At 42.6% G+C, this 23,128-nt stretch overlaps 3 protein-coding genes across 4 annotated transcripts in view; 1 reads left to right on the plus strand and 2 right to left on the minus strand.

Annotated features, from left to right (window-relative positions):
• Positions 1–23,128, minus strand: part of LOC310827680 (uncharacterized protein) — a 919,426-nt gene that overhangs the window by 378,201 nt on the left and 518,097 nt on the right. The window lies entirely within an intron of this gene.
• Positions 1–23,128, minus strand: part of LOC310827821 (erythroblast NAD(P)(+)--arginine ADP-ribosyltransferase-like) — an 840,324-nt gene that overhangs the window by 216,939 nt on the left and 600,257 nt on the right. The gene's annotated exons all lie outside the window — the stretch shown is intronic.
• On the plus strand, positions 3,474–22,030 carry LOC310827837 (GTPase IMAP family member 2-like). 2 transcript variants are annotated; one of them, XM_083704340.1, is made up of 6 exons: positions 3,474–3,678; positions 5,437–5,461; positions 18,145–18,268; positions 19,519–19,585; positions 20,251–20,305; positions 21,388–22,030. In XM_083704340.1, the coding sequence occupies exons 4-6, from the start codon at positions 19,559–19,561 to the stop codon at positions 22,008–22,010; spliced, it is 705 nt and encodes a 234-aa protein (XP_083560466.1). In that variant the 5' UTR covers positions 3,474–3,678; positions 5,437–5,461; positions 18,145–18,268; positions 19,519–19,558; the 3' UTR covers positions 22,011–22,030. The 2 variants fall into 2 exon arrangements, with proteins under 2 accessions (XP_083560466.1, XP_083560465.1); XM_083704339.1 differs by lacking the exons at positions 18,145–18,268; positions 19,519–19,585; positions 20,251–20,305; positions 21,388–22,030 and adding an exon at positions 6,440–7,299 and having other exon boundaries at positions 3,511–3,678.

Consider the following 23,128-nt stretch of genomic DNA (forward strand, 5'->3'; position numbering starts at 1 on the left):
CATGCTGGTAGCTTCCAACCATCTCGTCCTCTGTCGTCCCCTTCTCCTTGGGCCCTCCATCTTTCCCTACATTATTCCCACCTCTTCTGTTGTGTTCGCAAAGTAAAGGAAGGATTGAACTCTGATTAATAAGAATACACACAGAGACTTGAACCAGCAAGACTCTGGGAAGGGTGCGTATAATCGTGTCTCTCTGTGCCTGTCCGTCAGATCTCCACAGCCCCTGGCCCAGGCTGTTTTATTCACAAAAGAACTTTTTACAGAGTGTTCGAAAGAACCAATCAGATATCTTCTGAGCATTTCAACAAACCCACGTGGGGACAAAGTTAAACTATAAACAGTAGTTAGGCATGCATACTCTGGAGTAAATGAATGAAAAACTACAAAGGAGCGAATACAGCAACTCCGGAGGTCATAAACAATCAGTACACATGATAAGAAGGGTGACCAGGAGGACAGTGACCACAATCACCTTAATGTGAAACCTATTTCCTGACCCTAAGATTAACATCCTAAGATTAATATCAGAAAACTACAAAGACGAAACTGCCCAGTCTTTGAGGTCACAGGACGCCTGCCTGTCTAAGTGTGTACGTGATTTGTGAAGAGCAAGGAGAAATGGGCAGCAAGGGCAAAAGGGCATGAAAAGGGCATGAATGTAGAATCTTATGGGATTTAATCAGAAATTATCATCAATATATCAAACCCAGTCAACACAATGCTTTCATCGTGGGCACGATGGCTTGATGTATATTTTATAATTCCTCATGGTAATCCCATCTGATCCCTACATCTTCCTAAGGGGCCGGCTCTTCTATGAGACAGACTGAGGCAGCTGCCTCAGGCAGAAAATTCTGAGGGTTGGGAAAGTGGCTAGAAATGTTTCCTAAAACTCATTTCTCAGAATTTCTTTTGGGAATTGTAGGGACAGAGCTACCTAAATTGTATAGAAATTTATTTATGTATGCGACTACAGCAGCAAGAATGTTACTCACCCCAAAATAGAAAGAAGCAGAAGTCCCAGAAAAAGAAGAATGGATGCAAAAACTTACAGAATATGCAGAAATGGTGAAACTTACCAGAAGAATAAGAAATCAAGATAACAAACTTTTTATAAAAGAATGGAAATGGTTTATTGAATATTTACGGATAAATTGTAAACAGATAAAAACGTTAGCAGGATTAATGTAATAACCTGCAGTTTTGTAAGAGTAGATAAATAAATGAGCAAGTTAAATGAATTTCTATATGCAGAAGATATTTTTTGGGGGGAAATAATTTAAGGAACCGCAGACAGAGGGGGAAGGAAGTCAAAATTTGGAAATGTCAAATTGTTTGTAAAACTAATGAAATGTATAAATATGAAAAATACAAATAGAAAACTAAAAAAGAAAAAAGAAATGAGTGCCATGTGATGTGCCAGAACATCACCAGCGTTGGCTTAGGAGTCAACTCCCAATCTATAATAATAATAATAATAATAATAATAATAATAATAATAATAATAATTTTTATTTATACTCCACCCTCCCCAGCCAAGGCCGGGCTCAGGGTGGCTAACAAGCAATAATAAAAACAAGTTGAAAGAATAGAACTTAAAACAAGATTAAAATACATTAAAATATTGAAACGTTAAAATATTAAAATGCAGCCTCATCAGAGGAGGAGAAAGGAAAAATAAAGAGGCGCGAGGGAATCAAATTGGCTCCAAGCCAAAGGCCAGGTGCAACAATTCTGTCTTACAGGCCCTGCGGAAAGAAGTCAGATCCTGCAGGGCCCTGGTCTCATGAGGCAGAGCGTTCCACCAGACCAGAGCCAGAGTTGAAAAGGCCCTGGCTCTGGTCGAAGCCAATCTAACTTCCTTAGGGCCTGGGACCACTAGGGTGTTGCTATTTATGGACCTTGAGGCTCTCCGTGGGGCATACCAGGAGAGGCGGTCCCATAGGTACGAGGGTCCTAGGCCGTGAAGGGCTTTAAAGGTCAAAAGCAGCACCTTAAATCTGACCCTGTACTCCACCAGGAGCCAGTGCAGCTTGAAAAGCACTGGGTGAATATGCTTCCATGGCAGAGACCCCGTGAGGAGCCTCGCTGCAGCATTCTGCACCCGCTGGAGTTTCTGGGACAGCTTCAAGGGCAGCCCCGCATAGAGCGAATTACAGTAGTCAAGTCTGGAGGTGACCATCGCATGGATCACTGTGGCCAGGTCGGGGCAGGAAAGGTAAGGGGTCAATCTAGTCAGGTTTGATGCAGAGAATGGGAATTGCACCATCTTATCTCCTTTGCCTCAGGCAGCAAAATGTCTTGGGCCGCTCCTGCCTCTGAGGACGGGAGATGGTGGCTGCAGCAGCTGAGGGCAGCAGGGTGAGGAAGGGATCCATCTGGCCCAAGGGAGCACAGAGCCATGGACCGTCTCCGGGCACAGGAGGGGAGGACCTCCACCTTCAGCCGGTGGCTTTCCCAATGGGCACCTTTCGCCAGCAGGCCATTGGAACCTGGTCAAAGGTGGACCTGTGGGCTTGGGCCCCACTGACCTTTCCTTTCCTCGGGTCCAGCCCCCATTGCCCCCAGTCCACCCCCGATTCTCTCTGCAGACTGACATCCTCGTCATCTTTTAAAAAGTGGGGAGGGGGAGAGGTGTCAGCATGACTTAGCTTATTGGGTTTAGGAAAAGCTCCAAAGCCATTTGCAAGAGTCAAATACAATCCTAAAAATGTGTAAGCATAATAAACATCTCCTTAAGGGGATCGAGGGGCCCTGTGGGCGATGCCGAGCAACATCATGACGTCATGCGTGTGATGCTGTGTGATGCTGCATGACATCATGCATGCGACATTGCTCAACACCTTGAATCTTCTGTCTTCTTTGGCGATCCCTCGTAGCCGAGTAAGATTGTCTTCCATAAACACGGTTTTAACAGTGACTTTGGAGGCCAATCCTGGATCCACACGTCCTTCCACACTGGGGACATTGGTTTCTGGGCGGGAGTTGATCACGGCATGGATTTGCCAATCATGCCTTCCTCTTAGCACGTTTCTCCCTTTTGTCCTGAGTTTGAGCATCTTCAAAGCCCATGACACTTTTGGTCAAGGCTGTTCTCCAACTGGAGCTCTCGCAGGCCAGTGTTTCCCAGTTGTCTGTGTTTATACTACATTTTTAAAGACTTGGCTTGAGCCTTTGAACCTCTTATGTTGACCACCAGCGTTACACTTTGTGAGAACACCCTGAATATTAGGAGACTCGTCCCTCTCAGCCCCTGCCAGGCGTCATTCTGTGCACTTCTCAGTATAGTATGGTGCTGATGATGTCAAGGTTGCAAGTTCGATGGGGCAGCTGCATATTCCTGCATTGCAGGGGGGCTGGACTGGATGACCCTCGGGTCCCTTCCAACTCTATAATTCTCTGACTCTGCGACCCTCTCGTGCGCTCGCCTTTTCTCTAAACTGAAAAGCGCCCGACGCCGCCACCCACCGCCCAAACCAGCTGCTGGTTCTCCAGGCAGCCACTGGGGGGAATTCTTGTCCTGCTCATTCCAAGCCGAAGGGGACCTAATTCAGCTGCTACTTTCATTTTCCCTTCGGAGAAGCAGCTCGTCTCTCGCTCCCGTTCGCTGCAGGAAAACTCAGACCGGCGTGGAAGACGACGCGGGCCGAGGAAGGATCTGCAGAAGCAGCTGAGGAGGTGAGGTCTGCCATCTGGGAAGGGCCGAGTGGGGGAGAGATGAGAGGAGGGAGAGAAGGATCTGGTTGCAAAGGGAGCCCCTGCTGCAGGAGGACCCGGGAGACGCCCCTTGTCCCGCTTCCAGCCCGGGGCAGCCTCTCCGCGCTCCTGGGCGCACCTTCCTCGCTCAGAAGCAGCTCCGTTCAATATGCCCAGACATACCAGGCTGGGCCCCTGCCATCAAGCTTCCTAGGGAGGCAGCAGCTGTGTTTAGCCTGTTGCAACAAAAGGCAAGGAAGGATCCCTGTGGAGGATCCTTAAAGGCTGATCGACCGAGTGTGGCTTAAGAGTGCGCCCGAACTGGGGCTTCTCTTCCACAACAAACAGGAGCAGGGCAGTTGCAGGGTTGTTTTTGTCAGGGACACTGTACTCCTTCTCAGTGGCGTAGCGTGGGTTGTCAGCACCCGGGGCAAGGCAAGTAATTTGTGCCCCCTAACCCGTGGAATTGCACCCCCTAACCCTAACCCCCAGATGTTGCGCCCGGTGCGGCCGGCCCCCCCTGCACCCCCCACGCTACGCCACTGCTCCTTCTGGCGCTTGCTGAAATTATTCCTTACCCTCCCAACCATTACCCAATGAAAATAGGGACGTTCTATCCCATAATAATATTAATAGTTTTATTATTTATACCCCAGACACTCAGGGAGGCTTCCAACGTGTATATAAAAGCATAACCGAACAATAAACAGCTTCCCTATCCAGATGTCCTCTAAAGGTTGTCTGGTTACTTATCTCCTTGGCTCGTGGGTTCCGTAACTCCAGGCCCTCCAACATTTCTCCGAGGATCATAGGAACATCCTGAACCTGGATGTCTCTGTTGGTTAGAGCCAAGGTTGCGGGTTTGATCCCCATTTGGGGCAGCTGGATATTCCTGCCTTGCAGGGGGTTGGACTAGATGACTCTCGTGGTCCCTTCCAACTCCCCAATTCTATGTTTCTATTATTCTAAGGTAAAGTGGGACATTCTGGGGTCAAATGTGAAACCGGAGGGGCTTGTGTAAATCTGGGACTGTCCCTGGAACATAGGGACACTTGGGAGGCCTGTTAATCTTGTTTAGACAAGCCTATTCAGATGCTTAGAAAGCTGACGAGACTTTTAATCTGTTCTTGTCATTTTAACTTTTTAACTCAGCTTTTAAGTCATTGTTAATTCTTCTTAATGGTGATTTTATCTTTTGGCAAAATGCTTTGAGATTCTTCTTTTTTCTTTTTACAATCAAGGGGTGCATATTTTTATGAAATGAATAAATTAAGCAAACACTCCACCAGAATATAAATTTTATTATTTGCACCCCACATGCATGACGGGGTTGCCCCAGCTACTCTGGGCGGCTTCCAACAGATCTAAACACATAATAAAACATCAAATGTCATATAAAGCCTTATATGTTTAGACTGATGTTTGCCAGGCGCTCTCTTCAGGGTGAGGGGGGTGTTCTTCTGCTTGCAATACGTGAAAATAATATTTGAAATAAAAAATAATTATGTTTTTAATTGAATTCTGTTTAAGTGCCACCTGAGGAAAGAGCCACAGCGTTTGGGCACAGTTCAGTGGGCGTTTCCTTTCTCATTGCTTGCAAAATATTCTGAACATTTTTATGTCTGAAATGTGCTGTTTCTCATTTGTGATACCACATGTCTGGACTAGGGGTGGGGTGCTGGGTTTGCAGATGGAAGGCTGCCTGAGAATATCATCTTGATTTCTTGCCCTTTTTTTCAGGGGAAGATGGACTGGACCAGAGGAGGTAAGGAAGGGTTCCAGTGACTCAGAGCCAGATTGACTGCTTGGGGTGGGGTGGGTTATTCCAGATCTATTTCGCAGGAGCTTTTCACGGCACCCCCAATGACATTTATTTTATTTATTTGCAGAAAAAATATTGTTATACCAATGTGTAATATTTTGTGATTTGGGGAGGTGGGAGGTGGCTGGGTGGGATGCCATCCTGACGCACATCTGCAGGAACCTAGAAAGATGCCCTCGGCTGCATCAGGCCGCTGGTTCGCCCGGCTCATTCTTGCCTGCACTGACCAGAGCTGGGAAAAGGAACGAGCGCTTGTTCAAATTCAAGATGCATATCATAAATCCCTGCATATTTTACAAAAAACTAAACCATTCAGTATTCCATTATTGCATCCATCAAAACTTATTTACACTGTTGAATTTATCAGGTGTACACAAATGTTTCCCAATCTGTTCTTCTTCTGCTTTTATTTATACATGTGTGTGTTTTACATAAGGGACGCGGGTGGCTCTGTGGGTTAAACCACGGAGGACTTGCCGATCAGAAGGTCGGCGGTTTGAATCCCCGTTACGGGTGAGCTCCCGTTGCTCGGTCCTTGCTCCTGCCAACCTAGCAGTTCGAAAGCACATCAAAGTGCAAGTAAATAAATAGGTACCACTCTGGCGAGAAGGTAAATGGCGTTTCCGTGAGCTGCTCTGGTTCGCCAGAAGCACCTTAGTCATGCTGGCCACACGACCCAGAAGCTGTACGCTGGCTCCCTCAGCCAATAAAGCAAAATGAGCGTCGCAACCCCAGAGTCGGTCACGACTGGACCTGATGGTCAGGGGTCCCTTTACCTTTACCTTACACTTTACATATTCATTCAGTCTCTCTGAGGATCAGCAAACAATATAATTCTCAACAATCACATATTAAGAGGGATCCCACCAGAAGTGGTTGCTCTGATATTTTTGCTGACCAGCTGTCTTTCAAAACCCGCAGGAAATAGGAGAGAACTGAGGATCGTCCTTGTGGGCAAGACTAGAGGCGGCAAAAGTGCCACAGGAAACACCATCCTTGGCCAGAAGCTCTTTGATTCGAAACTTCAGGCCAGGACAACCACCTTGTCCTGCCAAAAGGCATCTTGCACTTGGAGAGGCCATCCTGTGTCCGTGATTGACACAGCGGATATTTTGGGCACCGGAGATTGCGATGAAAGGCTGGACCAGGAGACCAAGCGCTGCCTTGACCTCTCTCAGCCTGGCCCTCACGCGCTCGTGTTTGTGACCCAGGTGGGCCGTTTCACCGCGGAGGACGAGGAGGCAGCCCAGCGAGTCCGGGAGATGTTTGGGAGGGAGGCCATGAAGCACACCATCCTCTTGTTCACCCGCAAAGAAGCCTTAGAAGGCAACTCCTTGCGGGATTACGTGATGCAGTCAGATAACGAGGCTGTCCGGAAGCTGGTCCAAGAATGCGGGGGGCGCTTCTGCGCTTTTAATAACAGGGCGGCATTAGGAGAACGGGAGGACCAGGTCTCTGAGCTGATGGAGATGGTCCTGGAGATGGTCCAGGGGAATGCAAGGCCATACCTGGAGACGCCCATCATGGAGGCAGCGCTTGGATCTTACATGGCGGAAGGCAGGAAAAGGGCCAAGGGAGAGGGGGAAGGGAAAGCTTACAAGGGTTTCAGCTACAGAAAAGTATTTATCGCCTTATGTGTGTGTGGTGCAGGTGTGGTGTTACTTTACCATTGTAATCATTTCTTTCAATATCTCCCCTTTAGCAAAGCTGGGGATTTTTAAAGACAGCCCACCAGCTTCCTTTGAGCTGTCAGGAGAAAAACAAATAAACTAATGAGCAAACCGGATTGTCTGGGTGCAATGTCCTAAGAATCACCTGCTTAGTATTTTATTTGCCACTGTATCAGTTGCAATGCCCCTGTGACTCTGGACAAACAGGAACAAAAGAGCATGTGCTTCTCCAGTGCCTATCCTATAGAGACATTTGTATTAGCCTCCTCTCCCCACTACTCTATAAGTATCCCAAGGTGCACAGGACAATTTTGTACCTCCCTGCTGCTATCAGATCCCAACCCTGCTACAACATACAACGTTGCCAGATTCTGCACAGCAGCGCTCAAGATCCATCGGATGATGACCTGCACCACAAACAAGATTTCATGAACACTCACATCATAGTGCTCTCTAAACTGATAGTTGTAGTCTTTTATATACTAACCTTTTATGCTCCTCCACATCCATTTAATGCTCCTAACCCCTCTTTTAGTTTCTTTTAGATTCTTATAGTCTTTTAGATATACCTTCTCTTTTAATACTTTTTAGCTTTCCAAAACGTTTTACAGATTCTAAATGATTGCACCCCACCCTACTTATTCTGGTCTATGGCCGTAATAAAGATTTGATTGATTGATTGATTGATTGATGATGGATTGCATCAGTACATTCCATTTCTGAATCACACATCAAACCAATTGAACAGGACAAACATAACAATAAAAGCACATATAAAACTATTCCACGTACGCGGACAAGGAAACAAACTCACATATCTTATCAAGGCCAGTACTAGGGCTGGGTGGTAATATTGTCTGGAAGTGGTTTGAAGTCCGTATCGTGATATCGGTTTCATAATATTCGACCTGGCAGTTTATCGCAATTCATGATGTGTGTGTACTATGCAGAAATCCCAATGTGGGAAAAACCGTGAAGCCAGTCAGTGCCTCTACACAGCTCCATCCATACATCAGACATTGTGATATATCGGTATATCATGGTGTTTAGCTGGTGATATATGGCTGTGTTGAAAACCAGATATCTGTTCACATCTATAGCTCCATCCTTATTTCAGACATTGTGATAAATAAATATATTGCAGTGTTTAGCTGGTGATGCATTGCAATGATGAAAACCATATATTGCCGTGCCCTAGCAATAACAGATCAAAATCCCCACTTGTTGATGGGAAGGATTCTGATCTGGGTGGCAAACCATAATTATTCCCACTTAACAAATAGGTGACTGGGGCTGACTGCATACAGTATATTTAAGTTGCATGATTCCCCACAGAGAATTCTGGGAACTGGAGTCTGTGAAGGGTGTCTGGGATTGTTGCTCTCTGAAAGGTGAACTACAGTTCCCAGGATTCCTTGAAGGAAGTCATGTGCTCTTACTGTTCTTTCAATGTGTGATGCTGACCACTGACTGAGTTAAGTCCAAAACAAGCATGAATGAGTGTCCATAAAGAAATTTTGAAAAGAGGAAGAAAAATGGTTTGGGGAGGGGTGTGTGGCGTTCGTACGGAGCCCCCGGTCGTCTCATAGACTATTGACCCGTACACCACTAATCCACTGCCACCAACCAGGTCCTCTCTGGTAAAAATCACTTCAGTCTCAGTCAGCTTCAATTCATAAAGAAGAGTGTATTTTATTTCAGACTTAAAACAAAACTATTACAGCATTACAAACAGTGTTCCTCTTTACTTTCTTTTATGTTCCTCTCTCTATCTCTGCTACCACCTCACACTCACGGACCAACTGCCCTGTCTCTCTATTACCAACTGCCTTTCCCAACCAGCCAACCCATGAAATCCAACCAACTACCCACCCACAACTCCCAACGAACTCCTCCCAGAACTCCTCTCAGAACTCCTTTATAGACCCACTGACTCCACCCCCCTGGGTCCTGTCTGTGCAACCTATTTAACAATTTCCCCTTCAGCACTCTCTCATACATGGTAATGTCACAGGGGGTATTCAGAAGACAGAGAAGCCGATGTTTAACCCTTTGCCTGCACACAATTTCCCCTCTCTAAATTCTCCTGATGACAAACCAACACGGTGCTCACAGCGCCAAAGTCATGAATTCAATACCCTTACGGCAACTTGCAGATTCCTGCATTGCAGAGGGTTAAACTGGATGATGCTTGGGATCATCTCAGGATCAATTCTATGATTCTAACCTTAAGCCATAAAATACAGAAATATTCCTTTAAAATACAAAAAGCATTTCATTCTGCCTTGCTTTTAAAGTGGCAGGAGAAAGAGCAGCTTTTTCCTGAGACAAGCCTCTCCTGCAAGTCTGTTTGCCAGACTTGAGATAAGAAAGGGCTTATCAGTTCTGAAGCAGCAAAGCAGTTACTCTCTGGAAAGTAGCTCAGCTCCGATCTGACCTGCAGTTTAGGGAGCATTTTGCAAATGTGAATGTCCACAAGCAGTGCTGGATTTACGTATAAGCTGAAGAAGCTATAGCTTAGGGCCCCATTCTCTTGGGGTCCCCTAAAAAATGTAAAGGGGAAAAAATGGTACATTTCCAAGGTAAAGGTAAAGGGACCCCTGACCATTACGTCCAGTCGTGACTGACTCTGGTGTTGTGGCGCTCATCTCGCTTTACTGAAGAAGAAGAAGAGTTTGGATTTGATATCCTGCCTTTCACTCCCTTTAAGGAGTCTCAAAGCGGCTAACAATCTCCTTTCCCTTCCTCCCCCACAACAAACACTCTGTGAGGTGAGTGGGGCTGAGAGACTTCAGAGAAGTGTGACTGGCCCAAGGTCACCCAGCAGCTGCATGTGGAGGAGCGGAGACTCGAACCCGGTTCCCCAGATTACGAGTCCACTGCTCTTAACCACTACACCACACTGGCTCTGTACTATGTACTGGCCGAGGGAGCCAGCGTACAGCTTCCGGGTCATGTGGCCAGCATGATGAAGCCGCTTCTGGCGAACCAGAGCAGCGCATGGAAACACAGTTTACCTTCCCGCCAGAATGGTACCTATTTATCTACTTGCACTTTGACGTGCTTTCGAACTGCTAGGTAGGGGTTCAGTTAGTCTGCACCTTGCAACAAAGCTAATGACATCTGATGCTAATATCAGCTGCGTTAGCTACCAATAGATAGCGAAAGGCTAAGCAAACAAAAACAGGAAAAAACAGAAACAAAAAACAGAAAAAAACAGAAACAAAAAAAACCACAAGACAAAATGACACAAGTTGAAAACCACACAAAAACGACCAGAAAAACAACAAAAATGAAACAAACAGAGAGACAAAACAAAACAAAAACACAAAAGAAATACAAAGGAAAGAAACAAAAATAATAATGCAATTTATACTTTGTAAAGAAATAAAGAGGGGGAAGAAAATACGAAAAGTATATTTAAATAATAAGAAAAGAGCTGGGGAGTATTTTGAATTAATAATGTACAATGCAATAATGTTATGTGCTATTAAGTTCTCTCCAGACGTTACTTTTCCAGAGGTAACAGGAATGGTATTCCAGTAATGGGGTATAGGGTCTATAAGAATTTATGAAACCTTGTCTCTTTCAGCAGATTATGATGCAGCGTTTTGGGATCTTCAATAGTTGCAGATCTTGCAAAAATTGCTGTAATTGCTCTTATAAGTCTTATTAGAGGAACGTCTTTTTCAAAAGAGGGCGAAGTTTTATTTCACCAGCTGATGTCGCTGTTTGAATCACTCCCTCTCTGCGATTTTCGACCCCGTTCTCTTTCTATGTCAGTCTAATACAGTTCGTTTCCGTTCCTCAAACCAGGAAAATGTCGGTCTAAGAAAATGTCGGAGCACATGAGTCAGCAGAAGTACTCTTAGCTGTTATTAAGTTGATTTATACTCCGTAGCAGTCCACAGCCGAAGACAAACAGAAATCCCCAGAAAAGGAGAATAGCCACACTTCTTGGTAGAGGAGAGGCGATGTTTATCAGTCTTGTGACAGTTTTATAACTTTGTAATCAATCACTCTCTCACACACTCACCACCGTTCTCTGGGAGTCTCTGGCCCCTTATATTCGTTTTGCCAGCGTGAACAGACAGTTGAAAACTAACTTGTGAACAACAGTTAATTTTATACTGAAGAATCTGGAGACCCCTTTATATATTTTACCACTTGGGAAAGGTCTTTTTTATTATTTCTTCTTCATGACTTCTTGGTTTATTTCTGTCGCAACACTAATGAAGCCACAGGTAATCTTTATGTTCATAACTCCAGCAGAAAAAAATGGCTAAAACGTCTTAGGTATTAATGGAATAGACATCTTTTTTGAAAAAAAACCAGTCTGATATAGCTTGTAGGTAAATCTTGGTCAGTTGCGAAAAGCCATTTAAGTTCAAACACTTTGTTTTAAGATCAAACACTTTGTTTCTAGTCATAAATTAGCAAGTTCAGTAGGTAAAATAGGCTAATCGTTTAGGTTTGCTTCAGTTTGTTAGAAGTGTAGCCACAGACATACCCACGGGCTCGAGCTTCTCGTCAGTGGAGGGTTGCAGGAACTAGCACCAAAGAAGTTCTCCCCCTTCTCCCCCTTCTTGCTCAGCTTTTAGGAGCTTGAAAATGGTCTGGGGGTCCTCTTCTTCGTGCTGCAGCAACGCCATATCACCCTGGAATTTCCTTCCAAGGCTTCGGGGTCAGCTTAGCTTTAGCTCCCCCTTCTAGCTCCACTAACGAACGCGTACCTCCCGACCTTGGCAGAGTGGGAGAGACGCATCTGACCGTGAGCAAAGACTACGCGGAAGAATTATACATTTGATCTATTACCCTGAATGATTAAGTAAATGCAAGGATTGCAATCACTTATTATATTTATTTGATCTGATGAATTTGTGTTATTGCTGTATTGATACTTGGCTGTAACTAATTAGATAATTGTTCATAATCAATTTAAAATATATTTAGTGAAACTGGGAATATAAAAAAAAATAGTGGATACATAGGCCAGAGATCACGATCAGACTGGTAAAATTGTTGTAATTGTATTAAGAAAGATTGAACTTAATTGACATTCATTAATTATCACATTGGAAATATTGACACGATTGTATTAAGAAAGATTGAACTTAATTGATATCCAATCTGTAAGACAGAGGGGAAGGGAACAAATTACCTAGTGAGCTAATTGAATTTCTTAGTGATGTATGGTAAAAAAACAACTGTGTCAGGTTCTGCGGCAGTATCAGCCTCACAAATCAGGAGAACTTCTGTAATTGACATGGATCAACCATTAGATATGAGAGAATTAATTTTAAGTTTGAAGAAAGATATCCGAGATTTAAAAAATAATGTAAATGAAAAGGCAAAAGCAACAGAAGAAAAACTTATTTCAATGGGAGCCAAAATAGATGAAAATGTGAAAATAGCAGCTGAGTTATCAACTCAGGTCAACAATTTAGTACAAAAAAATTCAGAACTGACGAAAATAGTGCTAGACCTTAAAGGTAAAACACAGAATCTAGAGGAAGCTCAGAAAAAATTACAAAATGAAAATAGAGAGTTGAAAAAGGAATGTGATAAGATAAGGAAAGAAACAGCAGATCTGAAAGCACAGCAGGATTCAACTTTGGACTCTATTGCGATGTTGCAAATGCAGAGAAGGGAGAATACCCTAAGATTCAGAGGACTAACGGAGGACGCAGAGGAAACAACTGAGAAAAAAATCTCAAAAGAGCTAGCAGCTTGGTTAGACCTAGAAGAAGCAGAAGTAGCACAAAAAATAGAAAAAGCATTCAGAGTCAAATTTAATGTAGCAAAAGTAAACAACTGGCCGGCTGATTGTTTAGTCTCTTTTAACTCTATGGATTTCAGAAACAGAATTTTACAAGCTAGTAACAAGAAGAAATTTCAATCAGAAGGAAATGATATTATCGTCCACAAGATTATTCCAAATCGGTTGATAAAAGAGAGAGAAGCTTATAGACCTCTGGCCAAGGCATTAAAGGCAAAGGCAGTGGACTATAGGTGGGAGTACCCGGAAGGCATCTCTTTTTTCTTCAAAGGGAAACGTAGAAAGTGCCTGTCGGCATTAGACGCAGACAAGTTCTGGAGAAAGTACCGAAAAGACCTCGGAGGAAAACGGCAATTGTTGGGAGAATCAGAGGATATTGAACAAACAGTTGAGAGTTAGGAGACAGATCTAAGAAGGGAATTTATTAAATTATACTGAGGCCTTGAATGTGTATTTTTTTTATTATTTTTTTAAACCTGTTGACATATCATAAGAAATAAAGTATGGATTATAAATTTATTACTTGGAATGTAAATGGTTTAAATGAAAAATCAAAAAGGAACAAGGTGGAACATATTCTGGTTAAGCAAAAATATGATCTAATCTGTCTGCAAGAAACTCATGTAGCGGAAAAACATAAAAGAGTATTAATAAATAAGAGATTGGGGCTTGAGTTTATTGCATCAAGTAAAGAAAAAAAGAGAGGGGTGGTAATTTATGTAAAACCTAGCTGGAGCCAAAACTGCTTTATAATGATGAAAAAGGCCGAACAGTGATTATAGAGGTTAAGATCAATAATGAAAAAGTGATAGTTATTGGAATCTATGCACCAAATGAAAGAAAATCCGAATTCTATCAATTCCTGGAAGAAAAAGTCATAGAATATATAGGGGGGGGAATTATACTTTTAGGAGATTTTAATGGAGTAGTCAATCCAAACATGGACAGGACAATAAAGAAGAAAGAAAAGAGGCAGAACAAACTCCCAACTACATTTTTCCAATTAATAGAACTCCTGAATTTGTTCGATGCTTGGAGGTTTAAGAACCCAACAGAGAAAGAATTTACACATTACTCAGAGCCACATAAATCGGCGGGACGAATCGACGCGATCTGGACAACAAAGGATTTATTAAATAATATTACAAAAGCAGAAATCCACCCAAGGACAATTTCTGACCACAGCGCGGTCTGGGTTAACTTTAAAGGAAAAGAAGAAAAGGTTAAAAGGTGGCAACTTAATGAGAGTATGCTAAACGATGAAAAAATTGTACAGAAGGCCAAGCAAATCTTAGAAGAATATTTTAAGTTTAATTTAAATCAAGGAGTAGATCTAGAGACGGTATGGGACGCGGGTAAAGCCGTCATAAGAGGCTTCTTTATACAACAAAACGCATTCCAAAGGAAAATAAAGGAGAAGAAGAAAATGGAGATCTGGGAGGAAATTAGAAAAAAGGAAAGGATCCTTTTCCAAAAACCAGATGATGAACCAATTAAGCAAAGTATAAAAATCTTACAGACGCAATTCTCCATGATAATAAATGAAGAGATAGAATGGAAGATAAAATGGTTGAGACATAGAAACTTTGAGTTTGCAAATAAACCTGGTAAACTTCTGGCCTGGCAATTAAAGAAGAAAAAAGAAGATAGAATTATCAATAAAATTAAAATTGAAGACAAATGGATTCAAGAACCTAAGGAAATTAGTAAAAACTTTGCTAGTTTTTTCGGAAATCTATATAATGAAGGTCCAGAGACTCTGGAAAAAATAATTGATTATCTGGGCAAAAATAAGCTACCAATAATACCTAAGGAAAAAACTGACATTTTGAACTCACCAATAACAGCTATGGAGGTGCAACAAGCTATACAGAGATCAAAATTAGGAAAGACACCGGGCCCAGATGGTCTTCCAGCTAATTACTATAAAAAGTTAGAACAAGCATTATTTCTTCCCATGAAAGACCTAATGAATAATATTCTGGCAAATGGAAAACTTCCGAAAACCTGGAAGGACAGCTTTATTACTCTTATCCATAAACAAGGAACAGAAGCCTCAAACATGGCCAATTACAGACCCATTGCACTGCTAAATAACGATTACAAGATATTTGCAGACATTCTTGCAAATAGATTAAAAATGGTGCTGAAAGAGATAATTCATAAAGATCAAACCGGATTTCTTCCCGGACGATTTATGCAATCCAATATTAGATGTGTGATTAATGTATTAGAATATTTGGATATTAAAATTGATAAACCAGCAGCTATTATGTTGGTGGACGCTGAAAAAGCTTTTGATAATGTGTCCTGGAAGTTTATGAAAAAAATAATGGAAGAAATCGGACTGGGAGAAAATATTTGTAAAGGAATAAATGCCATCTACTCAGAATAATATGCAAAATTGATCATCAACGGAAGAATTACTGAGGAGTGCAAAATAAACAAGGGAACCAGACAGGGCTGCCCACTGTCTCCACTGATATTTATCTTGGTGATGGAAGTATTGAACAATCAGATAAGAAGGGATCAGCTTGTTAAAGGCATCACTCTGGGAAACAAAACATATAAAATTAAAGCTTTCGCGGACGATCTACTCGTTATGACTGAAAACCCTAAAGAAAGTCTGAAAAGAGTGCTGGAACTGATTAAAGAATTTGGAGAAGTGGCAGGCTTTAAGCTGAATATTACAAAAACAAAAATGCTTGTTAAAAATGTAACCGCAGAAGAAAAGGACGACTTAGAAAAAATATTGGGCCTGAAAATCTCTTCCAAAGCGAAATACTTGGGTATTTGGATCACCCCCAAGAACATAAACTTATTTCAGGATAATTACACCAAAACTTGGCTAGAGATTAGAAAAAACTTGGTAACCTGGAGTAAACTAAAATTAACATTTCTCGGTAGGATTTCCATTATAAAGATGAATGTGCTTCCAAAATTAATCTTTTTATTTCAAATGATTCCGATACTCGGTGAAGCAGGTTGTCTCAAGATATGGCAAAGAGAAATTTCCAAATTTTTGTGGGAAGGGAAGAAACCCAGGATTAAACACCTGATCTTAATAGACATAAAAGAGAGAGGAGGCTTTTCCCTACCCGACCTAAAACTTTATTATGAGGCAGCCTGTTTCACCTGGTTAAAAGATTGGTGCACATTGCAGGATCCGGACCTCCTGGACCTGGAAGGTTTTGACAACCGTTGGGGATGGCACGCCTACCTAATATATGGAAAAGCGAAAATTCATAAAAATTTTACCAACCATATAATAAGAAAGTCACTCTTTGCTGTATGGGAAAAATATAAAAACCTGATGGAGCCTAAAGTCCCGTGGTGGACTTCTCTCGGTAGAAGCCATAGCAGTAAAACGGAAAAATACTCAGGAAAGCTGGCCAACATATAAAATACTTCTAAAAAATGAAGATAACCAAATAAAATTAAAAAAAATTGAGGAAATAAGAGAACACATTTCAGACTGGTTCCAATACCATCAGTTATTTGAAAAATTTAAATCTGACAAACAAAAGGGGTTCTCAGTAGAAACTTCCCGATTCGAATCTGATCTTGTAAATTCTAAAAGAAAAACTCTTTCCAAAACTTACCGACTCCTCCTTGACTGGACAGTCAAGGAGGAGGAGGTAACAGTGGCAATGGTGAGGTGGTCTCAGGATTTTGGCCATTCAATAACCATGGCCCAATGGGAAAATTTATGGAAGATCAATTGGAAATTCACAAATTGTTACACGATTAGAGAGAACTTTCAAAAAATGCAACATCGATGGTATCTAACACCATGGAAACTCTCAAAAATGTATAAAAATGTGTCAAGCAATTGTTGGAGATGCGGAGACTCAGGAACATTCTACCATATGTGGTGGACATGTAGGAAAATACAGGTATTCTGGGAGAGTATACACGCAGAACTGCAAAAAATGCTAAAGATCTCATTCAATAAAAAACCAGAGGCCTACCTCCTGGGAATAACAGTTTTGGATATTCCACAAAAGAGGAAGGGTATCTTTTTATATGCGACGGCAGCAGCAAGAGTTTTGATCGCAGCAAAATGGAAGAGTAATGAAATCCCCTCTATACAAGATTGGATCCAAAAGCTGACAGAATATGCCGAATTAGATGTTTTATCAGAAAAAATAAAGAATAAATCCAAACAGGAATTTGTTTCTAAATGGGAGGTTTTCAAAGAATATCTGAAAAATAAATATAGTAGTTTAAATTCTGTTGCAGCATTCGAGGAACTTCAGTAATAGTTGCTAGGTAGAGAGAAGAAATTAGATTTATTGACAATAAGTTTAATTATGAAATAAATGTGTATTGGCAATAAGTAATTTGAACTTGAAATATGGAATAGACAGGAAGTTGGGTCTTTAGTGTTAAGACCAATAGATGTTTTATTGTTTGTCAAGAAAATTATGCGTCTATGGTTATTTTTGTAATTTGTGTGTAATTTGATACTTGTGGTTTTTGTGTGTGTGTGTGTGTTTTCTTGTTTTTTCTTGTTGTATAAATAAATATTTTTTTAAAAAAACCAAAAAACTGCTAGGTAGGCAGGAGCAGGGACCAGGCAACGGGAGCTCACCCCATCGCAGGGATTCAAACCGCCGACCTTCTGATTGGCAAGCCCTAAGCTCTGTGGTTTAGACCACAGTGCCACCCGTGTCCCTTCTCATTTCCAAAATAGAAAATAAAAAACAATTACTTTGATATAATGCATATTTTGTGATGTGCAAATGGCTTGAGATACCTATGACGTCCATAAATGACCATATAGCATATATTCAACACACACAAAAAACAGTGACAATTTGTTGTTGACAAAAGACAGCTGGACATCTAAAGGGCCCCATTACCTTCAGGAGCTGAGGGCCTCATCAAACCTCATTCCGGCCCTGGACACAAGTTCTAATGAGAGAGGGAAACTTTTCTGTCTCATTTCTCTGTCCACGTGCCATGAGTGGAGCCCCATGGACTCCGTGGGGTTGGCTTTCGAGAATGCATGTGCAGGATTGGGCTCTCTGCCACTTGCAGTCTCCCTCTCCCCCCGGAGTTGCTTGCAACGTCTTTTCCCTTCCAACCTGCTGCTGTCTCGGACAGCCAGGGGGCGTCCCCTGCTCTGCTTCAGGAAACTGAATTTATTCCTCCCTGTGAACTTTCATTTTCAGCTCTGAGTGAACGTTCATCTCACAAGCTGAACGATTTCAGGGAGAGCGGAGGAAGGAGCAGCATACAGAGCAGAAATAGGAAAAATCCACTGATGAAGAGAGAATTCTTGTGATCTCCAAAAAGGTAGGAGGGAGTGAAGGAAGCCGCAGCTGAAGTGGCGGAGGGCAGGCAAAGGAGTCCAAACCAATTAGTTTTTTCATGGTGCAGAACTGAGCCCAGTGGGATGTTTAGGACTGCAGCTCAAGGGCAAAGCATTTCTGCATGAAGAAATCAAAATAGGCATTCGGAATCTGCTGGCTGTAGCCATCCCAGGGGGCGACAGGATGAAACCTGGCTCACGAAATGTTTGCCCGGGAAAAGATGAGGGTTGATGATGCCTTGTTGAGGGGACTTTATGTGAGGATGGGGACAGGAGAGGAATTTAGTTCACAGTTAAAATTGAGCCTACATAATTTGCACTTTCTGAAATAAGATGGAAACTGAAACACAGCCAACCTTCGTGATTCACACTTTCCTGAATTTTGTGATGCACTTCTCCAGCCAAACAATGTATATGAAAATGCAAAAAGCAGGGGGAAGTGTGGAATAAAATATACATATTACTTTAAAAACAAAATTAAAAAATCCATGCATTATGTTGGGGTAAATTGCTTGCAAGAATGTGTACATACAAAAATGTTTTTTAGGAGAGATTTGCACTAAATGCTGGTGAATTTGCATGAGGTTTGTTTTATTTTTAATGCAGATTGCTGCACAAATTTAGAGAGCTGTATTTGTCAAAATGAGAAACTGGGAGAACTGATTTGAGGCAGGGCTTGGCCTCAGAGCCTGTTTTGAGGGCCACAACTCTGCCCAGAAAAAAATTAAGTAATTGCATATAGAACAAGGAAACAAAACCCAAGATTAAGGGTGGATTCATGGCCAAAATATTTTTAAATTATTTGAAGAATTTGTGGTAGGATCAGTTTTGCTCTAGTTCCTGATGGCACCGAGTTTTACCCTCAGGCTCAGGTGAATAAGCACAGGAACTGACTCCATCTCTTGACACATTTAAAAGCCTTTTTTTGCCTGAGAATGATATCCCTGAAGTCTGACAGAGTCATGGCACACCAACTGCACAATTGTAGAAATGTCTGGATTGGTATCCCTCTAATGGGTGTGTGGTCTTTTGAATTTGTAAAACATTTCCTCTTCATGTCTGTCATGCTGGTGGTTTTCGTTCTGTAAATCTGCACATCAGTGGAAATAAAGAAATAAGTGGGATTTTACTGGGATTTAAAATAAAAATAAAAATGTATGGACTGCAAAAATAAAAGTCTGCCACAGAAAGTAGCTTGCAATCGTTTGTACAGCTGTAACTCTGTCATTTGCAGGGAGAAGAGACCGGGGCGGGTGAGTCAGTGGCAGTGAGATATGGCAAAGCAGTCAGGATCCACCAAGGTAAGTGGGAACAAAGGAGCCATTTAGAAGATATCCGGATCCTGGCCGGCTAAAAGAGTCCAGCTCTCCTCCCAGCTCTCTCGCAGGACAGAGGAAGTAGCTTTTGCAGTCCCAGTTTGGTCCTCGTGATGCTAATGGAGGGTGTGTTTTTGTCAAGTGTCACTTCAGCGATAAGGAAAAATCCTGGGGTGAGGATTTCCTCCGCTGCCTGGCTCGTCGGGGTGCCACTCCCCGCGGATCCCTCTGACCAGCAGGAGGAGGAGTCTCCAGCCAAGTTAAATAAGCAAAACAGTGACCAGTAAACTTGATCTTTATTTGTTGCAACAAGGTTCAAACACACAGAGAATAGGAACCCCGAGCTTGGGGTTGCGTGAACTTTTAAGACCTTCCACCCCTTCCCATAATACATTTCCACATACATCACAAATAGGTCACAAAGTAGGAGTGTTTGGCATGTAGAAACATGAGCCCATCACCCACTCCTGTCAATAACCCCAGTTCCTGACACCTTTTAACTACCCTCTCCCCCAAGGAACACAGGCCCCACAAATTTACAATAATCCTCTCTCAAGTTTGCACTTTTGAGGACCCGTGTCCCGGGGCGTTGGGTTTGCTGACCGAAGGCTGTTTGTATCTAACCTGTTATGTTGCAACAAACATTCCAGCGGCAGAAGTCGTGGTCCAGATTGCGTCAGAAAGAAGACAACACACAAGATTCTGGTAAGTGTTCCCCCATTGAGTTTAACATCCTGATGCACAGGATAGGGAATATCATAGAGGGCTGCCATGTGTCCTCTTTTTCCAGTAAAGGGACCCCTGACCATTAGGTCCAGTTGCGGACGACTCTGGGGTTGCGGTGCTCATCTCACTTTATTGGCTGAGGAAGCCAGCGTACAGCTTCCGGGTCATGTGGCCAGCATGACTAAGCCGCTTCTGGCGAACCAGAGCAGCACATGGAAACGCCTTTTACCTTCCCACCAGAGAGGTACCTATTTATCTACTTGCACTTTGAGGTGCTTTCGAACTGCCAGGTTGGCAGGAGCAGGGACTGAGCAACGGGAGCTCACCCCGTCGCGGGGATTCAAACCGCCGACCTTCTGATCGGCAACTCCTAGGCTCAGTGGTTTAACCCACAGCACCACCATTTCCCCATCTTTTTCCAGTAGAAGTCAGCAAATGTGTCCTCTTTTTTGCTCCTCAAAATATGTTTGTGTGTGTGTTTATTCCATATACAGTGGTACCTTGGGTTAAGTACTTAATTCGTTCCGGAGGTCTGTACTTAACCTGAAACTGTTCTTAACCTGAAGCACCACTTTAGCTAATGGGGCCTCCTGCCGCTGCCGCGCCGCGGGAGAACAATTTCTGTTCTCATCCTGAGGTACCACAGTACCTGAAAGAACACTGTAAACAATTAAAAACATTAGCAGGACTACAATAACACTTGCAATGTGAAAAAGACTATGGTTAAAATTCGAGTTATATAGATAAATAGAGAACGGTATGAGATGCAGAAGAAAATGTTGTTTGTGGACTCCACGGAGGGGAGGAGGGAGGTCAGAGAATTCAGAGAATTCAATATTTCATTATTGTATTCTAAGTTTGAATGTCAAATCATAAATGTAAAATTAATTTAGAATATTTTTTTTAAAAAAAGAAAAGGGATGGGTAGGAAGGGGGGACTCCCCCCCCTTACGTGTAATGGATCCCCCGGGGATCCAATGAAAGAATGTGATTGGTCAAGGGAGCCGTGGGCTCGAAAAAGTTGAAGAGCACTGCTCTGACGTGATCTTTCTAATTCACAGGGGACAAGGAAGAATCGGAACTGTGTATCGTCCTTCTTGGCAAGGCTGGCGTTGGAAAAAGTGCCACAGGGAACACCCTCCTCGGACGGGAGAAATTTCACTCGGCTTTTTCAGCTAAGCCGACAACTCAGAACGTCCAGAAGGAGAGTGGGGAATCTAAGGGCCAGAAGTTTTCTGTGATTGACACGCCCGCTGTCTCTAGTTCAGAATCTCTCAAACAGCACAAGCGAGAGATCAAAAACCTCTGCAAGTCAAGTCTTTACGTTCTGGTCTTGGTGATCACTGTGGGCCGTTTCACTCCAGAAGACAAGAAAACTGCTAAAAAGGTCAAGAAGGTGTTTAGGAAGAAGTTTGGGAAGCGCATGCTTGTCTTGTTCACCCACAAAGAGGATTTGAAAGGTGAATCCTTGGAGGAATATGTGAAGAAATCCGAAAATGAGGTGCTCCTGAAACTGGTTAAGAAATGTGGGAATCACTGCTTCGCTTTGAATAACAAGGCAGCTGGAGAAGAGAAGGAGGAGGCCTCTAAGCTGCTGATGGAAAAGCTCTGGCAGATCTTTCAAGGGGATGGATCATGGCCCTGCAAAGAAAAAGGGAAAGAAGAGAAAAGAAAAAAGAATTGAAGGATGCTCTTATATCCTCTAGTTCAGTGTTTCCCAACCTTGTGCCTCCAGCTGTTTTTGAACTACAACTCCCATCATCCCTGACTAGCAAGACCAGTGGCAAGGGATGATGGGAATTGTAGTCCAAAAACAGCTGGAGGCACAAGGTTGGGAAACACTGCAGTTCATAGTGTTTCATTTCTTTCTAAAATATGTGGGGCTTCCCTTGTGCCTAATCTGGGAGTTGCAATGAGTGCAGGATGCCACCATTGTTGACAGGAGAGGGTGCTTGTCAGCCTTGGACACCTGGGCCGATTTGCTGCCAGGCCAAGTTCAAGGTTTTGCTCTCAGGATATTAAGTCCTTAAGAGTTTGGGAGCAGTTTAGTCCTGAGATCGCCTGATCCCACATGTGGTCTCTGGATGCTTTGATTGGCAGAATGGGCACAGTTACAGATGCCACATAATATCTGTTCTGCATTGGTCAGAAATGGTTCTTTCGGTGTGGCGGCACCAAAACTCCCTGCATATCGACATCAGGCAGGCAACTTTGCTTTTTTTTGCTGCCTGCAAAAACATTTTTTGTTTAGACAAGGCTACTCACATATTTAGAATACTGATAAGTTTGTAGTTTGTCGCTGGTTTTAATTTGTGGATGTTTTCATTGTTATTAATCATAATCCTGTTGTTTTATTCATTTTGCAAATTGCTTTGAGGTTTTCTACAATCAAGAGGTAAAGGAAATGCATTATTTTTATTTTTGAACCATTATGAAAGTTTAGCCGTATTTTTGTGTCAATTTCTCCTAACAAACACCTTTGTAAATTACGTACATACATTTGCAAGCCACTGTTCCTAATAAAATGCACCTTTGCATGTCATTTTCACAGTTATATGCGTTCTTGTGAACTCTTGCTGGAGAACTGCGTCATGAGATTCCACAAAGGGAGGATTTTAGATATTGACTGTTTCATTTTGCTTTGGAAAGTGGAAATTTACTATTTCCACCTTTCAAAGGAAGCTGGATCAAATTTCTCCTGCATCCCTCATTCCACTTCCTTGTTCCTCAGACCCTTTAATCTGTCTGGTATTTGTAGGGCAGCCCCATGGGAAATCCTATTGAACTCAGTGGGACTTACTT

This window comes from Podarcis gaigeae (assembly GCF_964106915.1).
Source record: "Podarcis gaigeae genome assembly, chromosome: 12".
Classification (NCBI taxonomy): domain Eukaryota; kingdom Metazoa; phylum Chordata; class Lepidosauria; order Squamata; family Lacertidae; genus Podarcis; species Podarcis gaigeae.